This window comes from Globicephala melas, chromosome 6, assembly GCF_963455315.2.
Source record: "Globicephala melas chromosome 6, mGloMel1.2, whole genome shotgun sequence".
Classification (NCBI taxonomy): domain Eukaryota; kingdom Metazoa; phylum Chordata; class Mammalia; order Artiodactyla; family Delphinidae; genus Globicephala; species Globicephala melas.
This window is the reverse complement of record NC_083319.1, coordinates 7,884,819-7,901,556: the sequence shown is the minus strand read 5'-3', so window position 1 is coordinate 7,901,556 and position 16,738 is coordinate 7,884,819. Positions and strand designations below refer to the sequence as shown.

Genomic DNA, 16,738 nt, shown 5'->3' with positions numbered 1-16,738 from the left:
TCTTGGGCCAGGCACCCGCATCTCGGCCCGGCACTCCCATGGACCCAACTTAGGCCCCTGGCCTTGGTTGAGCTCCCCAGGAGAGCCCAGGGGACTCCAGAATCTTTTAAGGCTCAACTCTGGCCTTCCATCTGCATCTAAACGTGAGGCCTCTGGAGCCTTCCTGCCTTAAGCTCCTGCCCCAGGGGCTTCTAGCTGGAGGGTGAGGGGGACCGGTCTAGAGGTCAGAGGGTCACCCCCTTAAAAGGCTGTGCTGCAGGGTAAGGGAGGAGGGGATGCAGTCCCAACCCCCAGCCTGAAGATGCCATCTCGAGAGACTGCACTCCCACTAGGGATCTGGAGACTGCCCTCTCTGCGGCCAAGGACAAGGGCTTATTCTCAGGATACCTCCTGCAGGCTCCTGGATGCCTCAGCTCTAGCAGGGTTGTGGGGATGGGGGTGGGGGAGCAGGAGGGTGTGAGAGGAGCATGGAATCTGTTAATTCTTGTCATTGTCTCTTCCACTGGACAGCCACAATGGTCCAGGAGGGCAGGGGCTCTGTCTAGGTCTGGTATGCCCCCACCCCACCCCAGCCCACCCCAGCCGGGTCTGGCACAAAGAAGGTTCTCAGTCTACTGGGAGATACAGACCCAATTCCTCACCTGCAGAGCTCACTCAGCCTCTTTCCCAATGAATCTCACACCCTGGAGGGGACTCTGTGGCCGTTCTTCCCATGCATTCTGCTCTCCATTTACCCCAGGGTTCCCCAGGCACCCCAAGCGTCCCTGCCCATGCCCTGAAATCCTCTCCTCTCCCCACAGTCTGTGGGCCACCGCCACGTGCCCCACTGAACTGTGATTATTGCTTGATCTGTTTTCCTCTCTGGGACGGGAAGTGGGTCTTACTGATGATCTTTGTGCGTCCAGAGCCTAGTACAGTGCCCTCCCCCCAACCCATCGTTGACAAGCCGTTGCTGACTTAAAAACGAGCCGCGTGAACTTCTTGGAGTTTCTTACGGAAGTTGAAAAAATAAGGCTTCTGGGGAGTAATACTTGAAGTCAAGGTTTTATAGAGAGGGAACCCCGGCTAACCAGGTCCTAACTCCTGTGATTGCTCCATCTGATAAAAATAATAACAACAATAACTGTGACAAGTACTGTAAGTACCAAGCACTAAGCGTCTTAAAGGTAGGAGCCTTTTGACTCCTCACAACAACCCTGGGAAGTAGGCACTGTTATCAGCCCCATTTTACAGATGAAGAAACCGAGATTGGTGGCAGTTAAGTCCCTAGTCCCCAGCTGGAAGGTGATGGAGCCAGAGTTGGAACCCGCCGCACACTACAGATTCCCAGCCTTTACGTGGCAGATATGGAGGGGGACTGGCGTAAATGCGCACTCCAAACGGTGAAACCCAGGAGGCACCCCGTGTCTGTTTATAAATTATAATCCAGTTCCAGCCCCACCCCAGCCTGGCAGAAACACAGCCTTGACAGAGAGGACGAGAGTGGTCTCTGCTCGAGTGGGTCGGGAGGAAGGCTTCTCCGTGTATGTGAGAGCTACTTAAAGCCATCAGCCCCCGGCAGAAAAGGGTCAGTTCCCCTCACCCTCATCCTCAGGGAAACTGAGGCGCCTAGAAGGGTCCTCCTGCTAGTCACTGAACAGATAGCATGCCTACTGTGTGCTAGTCGGGGACTCGGCATGGGCAGATGTCCCCAAAGGAGATGCACAACAGAGCACCAGGGAAGGAGAGCCGCCCCAGGAGCTGCCAGCAAGGTGAAGGCGGGCGCAGCGCCGAGGCGGGCACTGTTCCAGGAGGAGGGAAAGGCACCTCCAAAGCTAACACGCAAAAAACGACTTGGTGAGTTTTGGGAAGGAAGGAGATTTGGCGTGGCTGGAGCACGAAGGGGAAGTGGAGTTGGAGCTGGGGTTGACCCCAGCGGGCCCTGTAGGACACTGGAAGGGTTTGTGATTTTACCCTAAACGCAGTGGGGATCCTGAGAGGTTTGACAAGTTCAGATTTACATGTTTAAAGGTGTGCTGGCCCTGGAGTGTAGCGAATGGGAGGCAGGGGGGCGGGATAGGGGCAAGCTGGTCAGCGACGGAGACCAGTTAGGCTACTGCTGGTTTGCAGGTGAGAGCTGGTGGGGGGACCTGGACTTAGGTGATGCAGAGCAGAGTCCCCAGCTGTGTTTTTGACAGTCTTGTTACTAATGAGTAACATTTAGTGAGCACCTGTGGTGTACTGTGTGTACGCTGGAGCCTGGGGGGTGGGGGAAAGAAAGATGAACAGAGTCTGATGCTGCCTGTCCAGAAGTATCCATCCAGTGGACCAGTGGACAGACAGACATACAGCAAAAGGAGCCAGCCCCAGTGAAAGGAGCGGAGCCAGGGGAAAACCCTTTAACTGAAGCATTAGCAAAATTCTCTGGGATTATAGAAGACTGAGTGATTCATTCCAACGGGGAGGATGTGGGAAAACAGCTGGGAGAGGCAGCATTGCCTCGGGCTTCCAGGCATGTGAATTCCAGTAGACTGAACCTTAGTTATTGCCTCTGTGAAATGGGGCCATCATGCCGGTCCTGTGTCCCTAGAGATGGTTATTAGATGCTCATGGTGTTGGGAAGGTCCAAACATGCCTTGCATTTGCTTGCAGTCAGGTTTTATCATTATCTTCCAACGTATACAGACACATATATACACGTTCAGGCTCAGGCATGCACTCAACTCTTCCTAGCCTCTGCTCTCTCCCTTCTCCCTTGTTAAGAAAGACCAGCTCTCAGGAAGAAGGTGGCAAAGTCTCCCACACCGCCAGTTAGGCATGCCGTTCCTACCAGGACTGGCATCTGACCAGGAACTAGTCCAAACACTGCCCGGCACAAAGGATATGCTCAGTAATTGTCTGTTGAATGAATGAATGAATGCTGTATAGGAGTCATAATTCAATGAATGGGTGGATGGATAGACAGATGGATGAAAAAGCAGACATTGGGACAGCTGAATAGAAGAGAAAATGAATAAAGAATTGACTGTGGGTGCCTAATGTAGCCACTCAGATGAGGTTCTAGGTATGGAGCTGGACGCATCGCTGTGAGGTGCTCACTAAAGGGGGCTTCCTTCATGCCGCAGCCTCGATCCTGTGCTTCAGAGGCAGGCTCATGACCAAAGCTTGGCAGGCAGGTGCACAGGAAACAGCTGTGGCAACAGGTCGGTCAGGCTGCATCTCTGATCCAGATATATCCAACCCTGGAGTCCTGTCCCCAAACGCTCCCTTTCATCCGGTTTCACCGTGGCCCGGGAGAGAGGAAAGAGCCCTGCTATGACTCAATGTGTCTCCCCAGGCCAGGCCCTTGCCTGCTCGTGGCTCCCACTGCCCCATCCGTGCAGAGTTCTGTAAGAGCAGCCAGTGCTCTTACATGGTGACGAGCTGAGCAACCTGCCTTGGAAATGAATTGACAACCTGATACATCCCCAATCTCAGAAGATGACAAAGCCAGGCCACTGACCCCACTCAGAGGGGATCCTAAGAACCTCTACACCCTGCATAGTATATTTCCGTTTACAAAAGATGTTCCTCTCCATGAGATGAGTGAAGGAAGGGCAGGGAAGCCTTCCTCCCCAACCTGGGATGCTTCATCCCATCATGCTGTGCCATTGTCTTTATTACACGTATCCCTCTCTGAAAGCCTGATATTTACCCACTGTCGAATTTGTCTCTCCACTAGAATGTAAGCCCTCCGTGGACAGGGATCATGTCCTATTCATTGCTACATCCCCAGCACCTAGAAGAATGCCAGACCCTTAGAAGGTGCTAACTTTTATTAAATGCCTGGGTAAAGGGATAGATAGATGGGCGGATGCATGGGTCATTGTAATCCAGTTCAAAACGACCATATATTAAGTCCTGGGCACTGGGCTAAGCACTTCTCATGGATTATGACAGCTTTGTGAGGAACGCTGTTACTGTTCCCATTGTACAGACCAAGAACCCGAGGCCCAGAGAGAGGAAGTGACTGCCCCGAGGTGCAGAGCCCAGGTTATTTATACTTTTTTTAAATTTTTGGCTGTGTTGGGTCTTTGTTGCTGCACGCGGGCTTTCTCTAGTTGTGGCGAGCGGGGGCTACTCTTCGTTGCAGTGTGTGGGCTTCTCATTGCGGTGGCTTCTCTTGTTGCAGAGCACGGGCTCTGGGCATGCGGACTTCAGTAGTTGCAGCACGTGGGCTCAGTAGTTGCAACGCGCGGGCTCCAGGAGAGCCCAGGTTTTACATCCAAGTCTGTCTATCAGCAAAGGCCATGTTCGTACCCAAGCCACCATCTGACACATCTATTTTCCCAGCACCCGGTGATGTTGGAGCCATTGGAAGTTAAGAGCTGGGACTCAGACATATTGTCTGATTCCAGTTATGGAAATATTCAGAATAGGTAAATCTATAGAAACAGAAAGCAAAAAATCATAGCTTAGGGATGAAGGGAGGAGACGTTTGGGGGGAACAGGGAGTGAAAACTAATGGGTATGGGGTTTCTTTTGGGGGTGATGTAAAGGTTCGAAAGTTGATTGTGGCAATGGTTGTGCAACTCTGGATACACTAAAAACCATTAGATTGTACATTTTAAATGGGCGAATTGTATGGTATGTGGATTACATCTCAGTAAAGCTGGTATTAAGAAAATGGTCAGGGCTCAAGAATCTCACCTCTGCCGCTTACCTGCGAGGCACATCACGTCGCATCTCTGAGCCTCAGGTTCCTAAACCCGTAAAATGGGGAAAATAAACGTCTCATGGGGTTAATGTAAGCACTAACTAAGATAATACATGTTACTATCCTCATTTTATCGAAGGGGAGCCTTAGGCCCAGAAAAGGGAAGTGACTTGACCTAGGATGCACAGCTGGTGGGTGACAGGTGAGGGGCTCTGGCCTGGGTCTCTGAGCACTGCTGCTTCTTCTAGCATGATGTAGACTGGGTCAACATTTGTGCACCCACCCAGCCCACCACCACCACTCCCTTCCATCTTCCCCATCTTCCCCCTTCTCTTGGGCTCTGAGGCCCTGTCTTCCCACTGCCCATGCCCATGAGCAGACTGAGGTAGCGAGATTCCCCCAGAGCACAAGACGCCCTCTCCCCCAGCCCCTACCCTGCTCCCCTCCTGGAGCCATGATGCTGTCTTGCCTTTGCTTGTAATAAAGAAAATATCTCAGCTACCCTTCCACAGTTGCTTGGCAACCCCAAAGGGGGGTGGGGGGAGCAAAGGGGAGGAGGAAAGGGGGAGAACTCTGGAGCCAATCTGGAGACAAAGAGTAGGATTTGGGTGACATGGAGCCTGTTCTTAGTGCTAACCTGGCCTGGCTGGGGCGACGGGTGGGGGCAGGGGGCTTCCTCTCACCCCACTGTCTCACACCAATAAATATGGATTAGGGAAATGGGCAGAGTTTTTCCCACGGGCCTGAAAGACCACATCTGACCTTTCTACCCCCTTTATGTACCAACATGACAGTCAGAGAGAGCAAAGAGCAGGACCCCCTGAGATGCCTCCCCCGTGGCCTTCTGACTTGGGGAAACTTTTCACCCTCCTCCTTCCCCAGGCCCCAGACCAGGTCACAGCCCCGCCTGGGCCCAGGTCCCAGAGACAGGAGGAGGCTGCTCTTCAGGGGCCAGTCAGGAGCTCCCAGCCTCGACGGCACAGAGCCCAGGCGGGCGGCCCTGGGGCAGCCTGTAAAGGTGCTCCCTGCCTCCCGTGCCAGCCCCCTGCCCCGTGGCTCGGGCTCTGTGCCCCCCGTCCCGCCCACCTCTGCCTGGGCTCCCTGCATTAGGAGCCCTGCTCTCCCCACTGGCCCTCCTACAGCCCTGTCCCTCTTCCTCGTCTTTCCTGACCTCACTTCGCACCCCTCTTCCCCCACCACCCTCGTTTCCATTTGGTTTCCCTCTTTTCCTCTTCTCCAGGGTGGGCCCCCCTGCCGTAGTCCCCCCCAGACCAGGAAGCTCTTGAGGCTGAGGTTCCTGAAGTGAAGATGGCAGAAGGGGTTGCAAAGGCGGGAGGGTGGGGTGGTGATCTCTCTCCCTGGTGCCCCGGCTCCCTGGCCACTGGCCCGGGGTGGAAAAAGGCCTCTCTGAATGGAGTCAGTGTGGAGACAGGAAAAGCAAACACCTCAGCCTGGGCTGTACTGGCCTGCTGGGGCGGGGGACAGGATGGGGCAGGGGACTGGGCTCGTCTCAACCTCGCCCCGTCAACCCTCCCTTGGTTCCCGAGGGCCCATGGCTTCCTGGACCCTCAGCCCACAGTGTCCAGAAAAGGAGTGGGTTTAGGGACTGGGGACAAGCCCTCCAGGAGACACCTTCGCCCCAATCTTTCCCTGCCCCCCTGCCCAACCCCCAGCCAGTGCCCTTCCTGCCCAGCAGATGCCAGGAAAATCTGTGCCCGGGAAGGGCGGGCTAGCACCTGAGGGCCTGCCTGACCAGCCCTTCTCAGCAGCGGGAACTGGGTAGGCAAGTCACCTTGTGCCAGAGATGGCCCCAGCAGTGCCATCCACCTCCCGGGCCGAGGGGACCCCAAGATGCTCTGCCCAGGTGAGTGCTCCTCTGGAACCACAGCCGGGCAGTGAGGGAGCGGGAGGCTTTGTCGGGGCTCCCTATGCGTCCCCAGAAATCTGTGACATTTTCTGTCGGACTGTCTCACCCTCTGTCTGCGGTGCGTGTGGCACTTGTAGTTTGGTGAGAGGAACCAAAAGGATGATTAGAAGAGCTGGAGGTGATATGGGGATGAAGGGAGACAGAAGGGGCTGGAGTCTGGGAGCGGGACTTCTAGATTCCAAGCCAACCTTTTGCTTAAGACCTATGGAATCACAGAGGTTCCTGTGATGGTCTCCTTTGAACACTTTGGATCCTAAAAGACTTTTGGAATGAGCTCAGAGAGGGGTAGCAACTCATCCTGGGTGACACACCGAGTTGGTGGAACTGGAACTCAAACCCACCAGGCCCCCTTATGACGCCAAGGGCAGTACTATTTGTGCTCTGGGCGCTGTGCTCGGCCACCTTGCCTTCGCCCTCCACATACAGTTTGGTCCCTCTGGCTTTCAGGGGCAGTTGGGGGAGGGCAGACTCTGGATAGCACCTCCCAGGGCATCCTTCCCTTTCTATCCTCTCTCCAGGCACCATGCCCAGGGCCAAGCAACCCCTGCCCAGGCATCAGAGAAGCCACAATCTCTTCTGATGAGAAGGCATGGTTTGGCCTCGACCTTACAGATCCCAGAGAATGTGGCCCCCTTAGGTCTCAGGGTCTAACTGTAGTCCCTTATGCTGTAATCAAAGCCCAACCACTCCTTGGAAAGCAAGGCCAACAGCTGACTGCCTGCTACAGGGTCCCCAAAGTGCCCACCTTGAGGTGCCCTGGCCATGGCACCTTCCTGAATAGAAACAGGCAGCCCTCACTGAGTCAGATGCTGTTCTAAGGCCTTGCATATACTTCGCTGAATGGTCTCCACACTCCTAAAAGGTGGGTTCAGTTTTACAGATTGGAAAACTGAGGCACAGAAAGTAGAAGTAACTGTCCGTGGACCCACTGCCAGGAAAAGTCAGAGCTGGGATTCGAACTCACAGCCTGGCTCCAGTGCCCTGAGCCCTTAAATGTTCTCCTATCCTGCCTCTAATTCCTAGGAGGTCTCCACTAGAGGTCATTGTGTCCAGTCCCCGCATCTGGGTGTCTGCCCAGGCCAACCTCTGCTCACAGACAAGAATCATTCTAGTTTTTAAAGGCACCTGCTCCAAGGGTGGAGTTCCCCCTGGGGATAATCAGACATTTATTTATTCATAGCCTTCTGGCTGGGAGGACAGGCTTTCCCACCCAGGACTCAGCAGGGTCCAGCTGCCTCATTTTCCCTCTCTCCTTCCCACTGCAGTATAATCTATAATCAGAAGAGAACCAGCCTTGCCTCATGTCTCGGCTCCATAACCTCCAAGCTGTGTGTCCCTGGACAAGTGACTCAACTTCTCTGAGCCTCAGTTATCAACTGTAAACTAGGGTTAGTGGTACACCCGCTTTGTGCGGTTGGTGAGGATTAAATGATAAAAGCGGATGAAAAACTCTACTTTGAGGAATCATGTCTGTAGTTTGTTACTAGAAAAGTTTCTCTGAACGTGTAGAGCACCGGAAACCGCGAGGAGGAGGCACAGCATTCTCTCCTGAGTGTGAAACCTGCTCTTGGTGTTGCTTCTGCAGCTGCCATTTGCCGTTGATAATCGCTCTTCTCTTGGGAGAGTAAGAGGCAGAGGATGCTGCCTGAGTGTTCGCCATCGTTAAAAAAAAGAAAAAGAGAAAAAGAAAAAGTGGGGGGGGGTGGCTTAAGGCAGAAAGGGGTCAGTGATCACAGTGCCTGGCACCTGTGAAGTGCCCAGAATGAAGTGGTAAATCCTCTCATCATCATCATCATCATCATCGTCACTGAGACCCTTTTGCCCGCAGGATCGGAGCCTCTTGCTTTCAGCCTTATCGTTTAGCCTCCTCGTTACAGAGAGAGAAACTGAGGCCCAGAGTGGGGAAGGGCTTTCTCAGCAGGAAAGCTCTCAGGTCCCCTCATTCCCTGTTGGATCCCCTGTCTCTTCTCCTTCACTCCTTCCCACCTCGAGTCCTGCCCTGGCTTTCCGTGCCCAGGGTCGGGCCCTGGCTCCCAGTCCTGCCCAGGCAGTGCCCAGGAGAGAAGCGAGCAGCGGTTGGAAGAGTAGATGCAGAGGCCCGGCGCGTTCTCAGCCCTGGCTCTTTGTCTGTCGCTTTGTGATGGTAAGTGCTGCTCCTAAATCAGTTCTGTGACACTGTTATTGTTGCCCAGGGCGCAAAGAGTCTAAACTTTTCCCCTGAGGTCAAGAATGTGGCCGGTCCCCAAGCCGCCCGGAGCAGGGGCCTGGGTGGCTGGGGGTGGGGCTGGGGCCTCACCCCGAGCTGGGGCGAGATGTTGGGGGGAGGGGGTCAGCGGGAACAAAACGCTTTGAAATGCCTCCTCTCCATCACTGCCAACATTGTCCGCTGCCCACGGGGGGCCTGGCACCGCCTTGCCGGGGCTCCGGCCCCCAGCCCTGGCCAGGCCCGGCCCGGCATCTGAAAATGGACAGAAGGTTATTGTCCCTCCTCGCAGCCCTTTGTCTGCCCCAGTTCCAGATGTCTAGGCTGGGACCAGGGAGCTGACCCATGGTGGGCAGGGGGGAGGGGACAAAGGGGGAGAGCACGGGTCACTGCATCCTGAGGGGTCATTCCCAGACCCTGAGATCCCACCCAGCCACAGCCCAGTCACCTTCTGGGCCGTCTCAGCCCTGGGATTGTCCCTGTTCCCTTGTCTCTCCTCCCCTTCCCGGCAGACCAGGTTCCGGGCTCAGGAAGAGTTAAGGGCGCTTTGGGATTCCCACTGCTCTACCCCGCTAACTGTGTGATCTGGATAAGCTGTGCCCCTTCTCGCAGCCTTTGCTCTCGCGTGGGTATCACTGGACCAGGGTGCATTCATTCACAAGAAATGACAGAGCCCTCCTATGTGCCCGCTCCGTGCTGGGCATGGGGGCGCACAATGGTGGGTGGGCCACTCAGATCCTTCCGGATTGTCGTTTATAGTCGTGATAGTAAAGGGGCAACATTTCCCACCGACTCTCTCTGTGTCAGGTACCTGCTAACCGCTTTACCTGCATTATCTCATCCTTTTCACAACAAAATCAAGGACGCAGTAGATATTGTTCTTCTATCCATTTTCTAACTTTGGATACTGAGATTCCGAGAGGTAAAGTCCCTTGCCCAAAACTAGGCGGCCAGGAAGCAGCAGAGCTGGGATCTTAGCCCAGGCTGACCGCAGCCACCGAGAGGAATGATCCACTAATAAACACTTGGAAGGTGCTGAGCGCAGAGCCTGGCACTGCTCCAGACTCAGCCCACGGAGTGGGTGGTGGTGGTAATTCCACCCGTGAGCTTCCCATTTCACAGATGGTGCTACTGAGGCCCAGATCAGAGAGAGAGAAGCTCGGGGAAACTTAAATAGCAACACCAACCGGGATTCCAGGACCACCAGGGTCGGCAGAGAGAGGCAGGCAGCCCGGTTTTGGTTTCAAACCCCAGTTCCGTGTGGGCTTGGGCAAGTGATTTAGCTTCACCATGCCTCTATTTTCTCATCTATAAGATGAAGATATTCCCTACTTCACAGGGTTGTTGTGAAAACTAAGTTAGGTAATACATTTCAAGCACTTAGCACAATGCCTGGCACACAGCAGACAGTTAATGATAGCTATTACTGTTATTATTCTGAATGGGGTAACATCTATCCTTTTGAACCTTCCTCTCACCTGGGGTCACCTGAGGACAAGACTCTGTTGAGAGGAGGGAGGGGCTGCGGGTTAGCAGTTGCTGAGTGGGGGTGGGGATAGCAATGCTTGGTCTGCTTGGGGGTTTCTAGAAGTGTTGCGACACGATACTCCTGCAGGTCAGAGGAAGGCAGAAGGGGTCAGGCTGGGAGGGGAAGGGGCTGCCTGGCCCCAGAGGAGTTAACAGCTCCCGGGCCCTGGCCCAGCGGGACTGCCACGATTTTAGCAGAGGAGCCAGGGCTGCTTCCTGATGGGCAAAACAGCTGGCTACACGAGGAAAACAGCTGGCCTGGACCCAGCCTCCTGAGGACAGAGGCAGATTCTCAGAGGAGGACAGCTCCACATCTGGGCTCCTGGGAGAGGAGGGCATGGCCAAGAGCGAGAGGGTGGTCCTTTGGGGGTGGGGTGGGCATTGGGTGGGACCCTGGAAGATGAGGGGGCATGGGCAGATTCCTCGACCAGAGACCAAGATATGCTATGTCTAAGCGGAGTGGTGACTCCATCTGGAATTTGGGGGTCTCAGTCTCCCCTCAAATAGGAAAGATGAGGGGCAGGGGAGCAGATGGGGGGCAAGACTTTGGCGTTCAGCCCTGGGTCCGCTTGGAACCGGGCTTGGAACTTCATGTAGGAGGGAGCCTACTGGGGCTCCTGAACCCCCATCTGCCGAGCTGCACCAGGACCAGGAGCAGGGTGTGGGCTCCTGCTCTGGCCAGGATCCTGGGCTCCCTTGGCCACAAAGCAGGACAGGGGCCCAGAGAGCCCCCAACCCAGGAGATGTGAAGCTCGCAGCTGGTAAGAACTCCATCCGTGCATCCCCCCTGCCATAGGCCCCCCGTTCCCATCCTGCTTGGCTGCCAGGCTGTGAGGACCCACAACCCTGGGGCTCTGTGTGGGCCCTGGGGTACTTTTAGGCTGCCCCCACCCATTGGTAGGGAAACGGCACCTGAGACCTCGCGTTAGGTTGGGCAGGGAAGGTGGAGGGTTAATGGGGGTGTGACCAGGGTCCACTGGACCACAGCCACCTGCCAGGGCTCCTGACCCCCAAGCCCCACAGGCCAGACACCCCTAATTTCTCTCTGACCTAGGGGGCTCCTCTAGCCCACCTTCCTAACCTCCAGGAAGAGGGGGTTGGCCTTCACCTTGGGTGTGCCAACCTCAGCGCCCCTCTCCCTGATGAAGGTCACTCTTCAGGGTCCCTGCCTGTAGGCAGACCTTGGAGCTGAGGCTCCCAGAGGGGAGAAGAAGGGTGCCGGGGAGGGGGACAATTCTTCCAGGGTCTCTGTTTCCGGAAGCCAGGGTGGAGCCTGAGGCACTGGCGCCACCACCTGGCTTTGGCCAGAACTACAATGGCTGAGGGACGGGAGTGAAGATGCTGTGGGGAGGGGAATCCAGAGCCCAACTATGTGTTGGTCCAGGGTGGTCTGGGTCCTATTCAGCCAGATGGACCCAAAACAATCATTTTCGGGGTCCTATGTGACCCCTAGAATGAGGCCTTAGGCCCATAGAATAGCAGCTTCAAACTTGAGCTGGCATCAAAATCACCTGAAAGGCTTGTTGGTTTAACCTCCACTCGCAGAGTTTATGATTCAGTAGATATGGGGAGGGGCTTAGGAATCTGCATTTCTAACAATTTCCAGGTGACGCTGCTGCTGGCTCTGGTCCAGGGACCATGTTTTGAGAACCACTGCTTTAGAATTTCGGCGGGTTTGGCGCAATATTACCTTTGCAGAGTTCGCCATATTATTATATGTGAAGGCAAAAAAATGAGCGTAAGTAGGAGCACAGGTGCTTGGTCAGCCCACCCTAGTCAGTAACCCCATAATATTTCTTTTTTTAAATTAATTTTTATTGGAGTATTGTTGATTTACAATGTTGTTAGTTTCTGCTGTGCAGCAAAGTGATTCAGCTATACATATATATATATATCCACTCCTTTTTAGATTCTGTTCCCATATAGGTCATTACAGAGCATTGAGTGGAGTTCCCTGTGCCATACAGTAGGTTCTTATGACCTCATCATGTTTCTATTGAGAGCCCACCCAGTGCCCGGCTGGCCCTGCTCTAGGGCTGGTATAAAATGGTGAAAGTGGCAGATGGGTCCCTGCCTCAGAACTCACAGCTGGGCAGGCATGGCATGTGACCTTTCCACTTGCGAGTCTAAAAGGCAGCTCAAAATAAGGTCCAACGCAGAACCTGATTTCACATTCTACCTGCTGCTTCTCAGGTCTTCCCCATTCAGAACCTATCCCACCACCCAGCCCACTTCAAACCCTGTGAGTCATCCTGACTCCTCGCTCCATCTCTCACATCTAATCCCATAAGGCTGTGGGCTCTGCCTCCATTACATCTCAGCCCTGCCCACCGTCATCTCTCCCAGTACCAGGCTCTCCTGGGCTTTCATCCTTGCCCCCATGGTCCGCCCTCTGAGCTGCAGCCAGAGCGATCTTTTTAAGAGGAATCCTGTCACTCCTCTGCTTACCCCCTCCAGTGTCTTCGTGTTGCACTTTTCAAAAGAATCCAAAATCCTGCCATAGTTTTAAGGCCCTAAGTGGTCCTCACCTCTTACCACGCTCCCCTTGCTCACTTTGCTCCAGCTACCCTGGCCTCCTTGCTTGTTCCCACCTGTTCCCTCCATCTGGAACACTCTTCCCCAGATCTGCTCTTGGCTGGCTCCCCTTTGCTCTGAAATGTCTTCACTGACCCCTCTATTCAATGTTGCCTCCCACCCTCAGCTACTCTCTGTTCTCATTACCTTGTTTTATTTTGTTCATAGCATTTACTGTTCTTCGAAGTTATCTATTAATTTATCAGTTTGCTTGTTTCCTGTCTGCCTTCCCTCATCAGAATGTGAGCACCTTAGGAACAGAGACTGTCTGTACCTCTGTATCCCCAGTACCTAGAATTCTTCCTGCACATAGCGTGTGCTCAATAAATATTTGCTGAATGAATAGGATTATATAGGATTCCCTGTAGGAGTAGGTCCCCCTGACATGACATCAGGGAAGGCTTTCCAGAGGGCCTGTAGAAGTTGGCCCAGTTCAAGCAGAGGAATTTAAAAAAAAAAGGGATGTGGGAAGGTCTTCAAGCATGAAGTGTTCTGGAAACTGTACATAGTCCAATTTGGCTGGAGCAGGAGATAGGGGAGGGGAGGTCAGAGGAGTTGGAGAAGCAGCAAGCAGGCCACGAAGGGCCTCCTTGTCCCTTGAGGGGTTTGAGCTCTATGCTGAGGGCAATGGCAGCCCCCAAAGGGTGTAACACCATGCAGTTGAGAAAGCACCACTGTGTGAAGAACAGTTTCCAGGGAGAAAGCCTCGGGCGCGGGGGTGAGTACTGGCAGGTGCTGTAGCCCAGGTGAGTGGTGCTGATGCCGAGCCGTGCAAGTGGCCACGTGCAGGAGACATTGAGGTGGTCTAGCCAGGATGAGGAGTGGGCTGAGAGAGAGGCACTTGTCATCAGCTTGAGGGAGGCCACCGGAGTGGGAGCAGGTTTGGGGGAAAGACTGGGGTTCTGTTTTAGACAGATGGAATGTGGGTCCAGGTGAGAAGCAGAGACACATGTCAGTTTTGCAGAAAGAGGGAGTGGTCCATGAGGTCGGCTGCTGGAGGGAGCCCTCTTAGATGAGGGGCCAGGAGGATGCCGGTCTTGACGGGAGCAGTTTGGCTGGAGCAGCCTTGGTGTGTGTCAATCAGCGAATGAAGGTGAGGAAGTGAGACCGGGAGCAAAGCACAGGCAGGCAGCTGACTGTATTCATATATTTAAAAAATATATTTATTTATTTATTTGGCTGCACCAGGTCTTAGCTGCGGCATGTGGGATCTTCGTTGCAGCATGCAGGATCTTTTGTTGCGGCATGAGGGATTTTAGTTGCGGCATGTGGGATTTAGTTCCCTGACCAGGGATCGAACCAGGGCCCCCTGCATTAGGAGCATGGAGTCTTAACCACTGGACCACCAGGGAAGTCCCTGTATTCACATTTTAAGTTGGGGGAGGTTTAAGTCCTTTGGAATGTTGAAGGAAGGATCCAGAAGAGACGGATGTTGGTGATCCAGGAAGGGCAAGAGAATGGCTTTTGGAGTCCAAGGATGGTTCTGTTATGAGGAAGAGGTGCCTCTTCCATGGTAATAGGCCGTGAGAGCACAGGCCAGCTTGGTCGCAGGGCGTGGAAGGTTTGGAGGCTGGAAATAAGAGTTCTCAGGTGATGGCTTCTCTTTTTCCAAAGAAGGCAGGAAGATTTTCACTGGGGGAGAAGGAGTGGAGTGAGGGCTTCAGAAGACCCGGGCGTGTGAAATGCCACAGAGGAGCAGGGGCAGCAGCACAGGGAAACTGGATTGTTGGGCTCAGTGAAAGTCCAGTGGAGAGTGGAGATCAGGAGTGTGCAGCAGTCTTAACGTGCCCCAAAGCAAGATGGCTGTAGGGTTTTTTCAGGCAGGAATGATGGGAGAACCCTGGGGCAAGGGAGTCAGTGACAGGCTAGACCACTGGGTGGACTGGGGAGGGAAAGAGGTGAAGATGGGAGGGGTCAGTGCATTGGGAGGAGGACGACGACTGAGGTGAGAGAAGAATCTGGAAGCCCCATGACTAATAGCATGGGCAGAGGCTCTGGGATGATCCTGGGATGGGTGAGGTGGGGGATATTGCTATCCCCAGGTCTTCCCTGGCGGTCCAGTGGTTGAGCCTCCACGCTTCCACTTCAGGGGGCACGGGTTCAATCCCTGGTCAGGGAACTAAGATCCTGCATGTTGCTCAGCATGACAAAAAAAAAAAAAAGGGTATCCCCTTTCTGGGGCTGGGAGTGCCTTCCAGCAGAGGCAGCCATGCAAGGGAAGGGACTCATTATTTCCCCAGGATGCTTCAGGGGGCCTCAGGCCTTCCATTGCAGGGCACTGGCTGTGAAGCAGCCCCACCTGGAAGCTGTTGGAGGCATTGGAGCTGGGCTGGAGACCAGGACTCTGGGATCTGATGCCTCCACATGCTGCCCCATCACCAGGCTGTTCCTTGCTGGGCCCCCACCCCTTTTCTTGCAGTGGCTTAGCCCCCCTCCCTGACCCTGGGAAGAACCTGAAGGCGGACCCAAAGGTGCCATAGGAGAGTAGGTTCCCATGGGTGAGGGGCTGAATGGAAGGAGAGGCTGGCTTCTCCAGTTCTGTCTTCCAGCCCCAGGAACTCTTCCCGCCTGCCAGGCCCCATGCATAGAATTAAGTGCATTCACGCTCTCAAGGAATCCTTGCAAACCCTCCTAGGTGGGTGCTGTTAGCAGCCCTTCTACCCAGGAGGCCCTGAGGCTCCGGGAAAGCGGCCTGCCTGAGGTTGGTGGTAGAGAGGAGCTAGAACCCACCACTGGTGCCTCCAGACCCCTCCCCTCCCCTGCCCTAAGAGAGTCTGGGGACCCTCTTCCATCTCAGCAGGGGCCTTAGGACCCCGACTCTGACCAGACACAGGAGTCACACTGCTTTGGAGGGGGCTGGGTCACCGTGAGGGGCTGAGTGGTGCCCCATGTTCTACACTCAATCTAAGAGTAGGCCTTGCTCTCCTAAAGGGCCGGAGCAGTGCCAGTGCTGGCGACGGAGGCGAGGACGATGACGCGCGGGGGACGTCAGGCTCGGACCGCGGCGGGATGACGTCTGCAGGTCAGGGGGACCCCCTCCCCGCCCCCCAAGCCGGTCTTTCCGCCCACGCGTCGGCTGGCTGGTCTGAGAAATTCCGTCTGGGCCCGCCAGAGGGCGCCCGGGGGCGGTGGAGGAGGCTGGAGCGGGGGAACCCGGAAAGGCCGCGGCCCAGTGGGTCCCGCCCCGCGGGGTCTGCGGCTCAGGTCAGAGGGTCAGATGGATGGCCAGGGAATCCGGATTCAGGGGCGCTCAGTGGAGCCGGATTCTGGCGATTGCACGCCCAGGGATTCGTAGTCGAGCATTCTGAGATGCCCGGGCGGCTCGGATGCCGTCCCCCACGACCCTCCAGCCGGGAGGGAGCTGCTCCTGGATCGCGTCCGGGGCGGGTGTCCGGGCCCTGGCCCTGCGATGCCCCTGGTCGAGGAGAGGACACTTGAGAATCCACGAATAGGGGTTAGGAGTGGGAGTCCACTCTTTGGGGGGTGCGCCCCCCACAACCCCTTCCCGGCCCGCCTCGGCCCCGCCCCGGCCCCAGGCCCCGCCCCGGCTGGGCCGCACCGCACCGCCCACTACCCTCGGCTGGGCTGGGAGCCCCGGGGGCCGCCGCAGCCGCCAGAGCGCCCGCCATGCGTGCTGCCCCCGCTGCCCCGCTGCTCCAGCTGCTGCTCCTGCTGGGGCCGCGGCTCGAGGCTGCGGGCGTCGCAGAGCCGCCGCTGCCTGCCGTGGTCCTTGCCATCCTGGCCCGCAATGCCGAGCACTCTCTGCCCCACTACCTGGGCGCGCTGGAGCGGCTGGACTACCCCCGGGCCAGGATGGCCCTCTGGTGAGAGA

The 16,738-nt window shown here is 55.5% G+C and overlaps 1 protein-coding gene and 1 non-coding gene across 15 annotated transcripts in view; both read left to right on the top strand.

Annotated features, from left to right (window-relative positions):
• The window catches only part of CERCAM (cerebral endothelial cell adhesion molecule), a 29,751-nt gene that overhangs the window by 2,731 nt on the left and 10,282 nt on the right, over positions 1-16,738 (top strand). For 2 of the 14 annotated variants that reach the window (XM_060300368.1, XM_060300358.2), the window contains exons 1-4: positions 5,820-8,745; positions 10,930-11,093; positions 11,939-12,070; positions 15,838-15,928. Coding sequence is in view for 3 of the 14 variants with exons in the window: in XM_060300354.1 (XP_060156337.1) it covers positions 16,534-16,730 (197 nt within the window). In the remaining 11 variants the exon portion in view is untranslated. The other 12 variants (XM_060300367.1, XM_060300355.2, XM_060300366.1 and 9 more) reach the window with 9 other exon arrangements.
• On the top strand, positions 8,048-8,256 carry LOC115854692 (small nucleolar RNA U3). The gene has a single exon (XR_004040096.1). It is a non-coding gene; the product is annotated as a small nucleolar RNA U3 (small nucleolar RNA).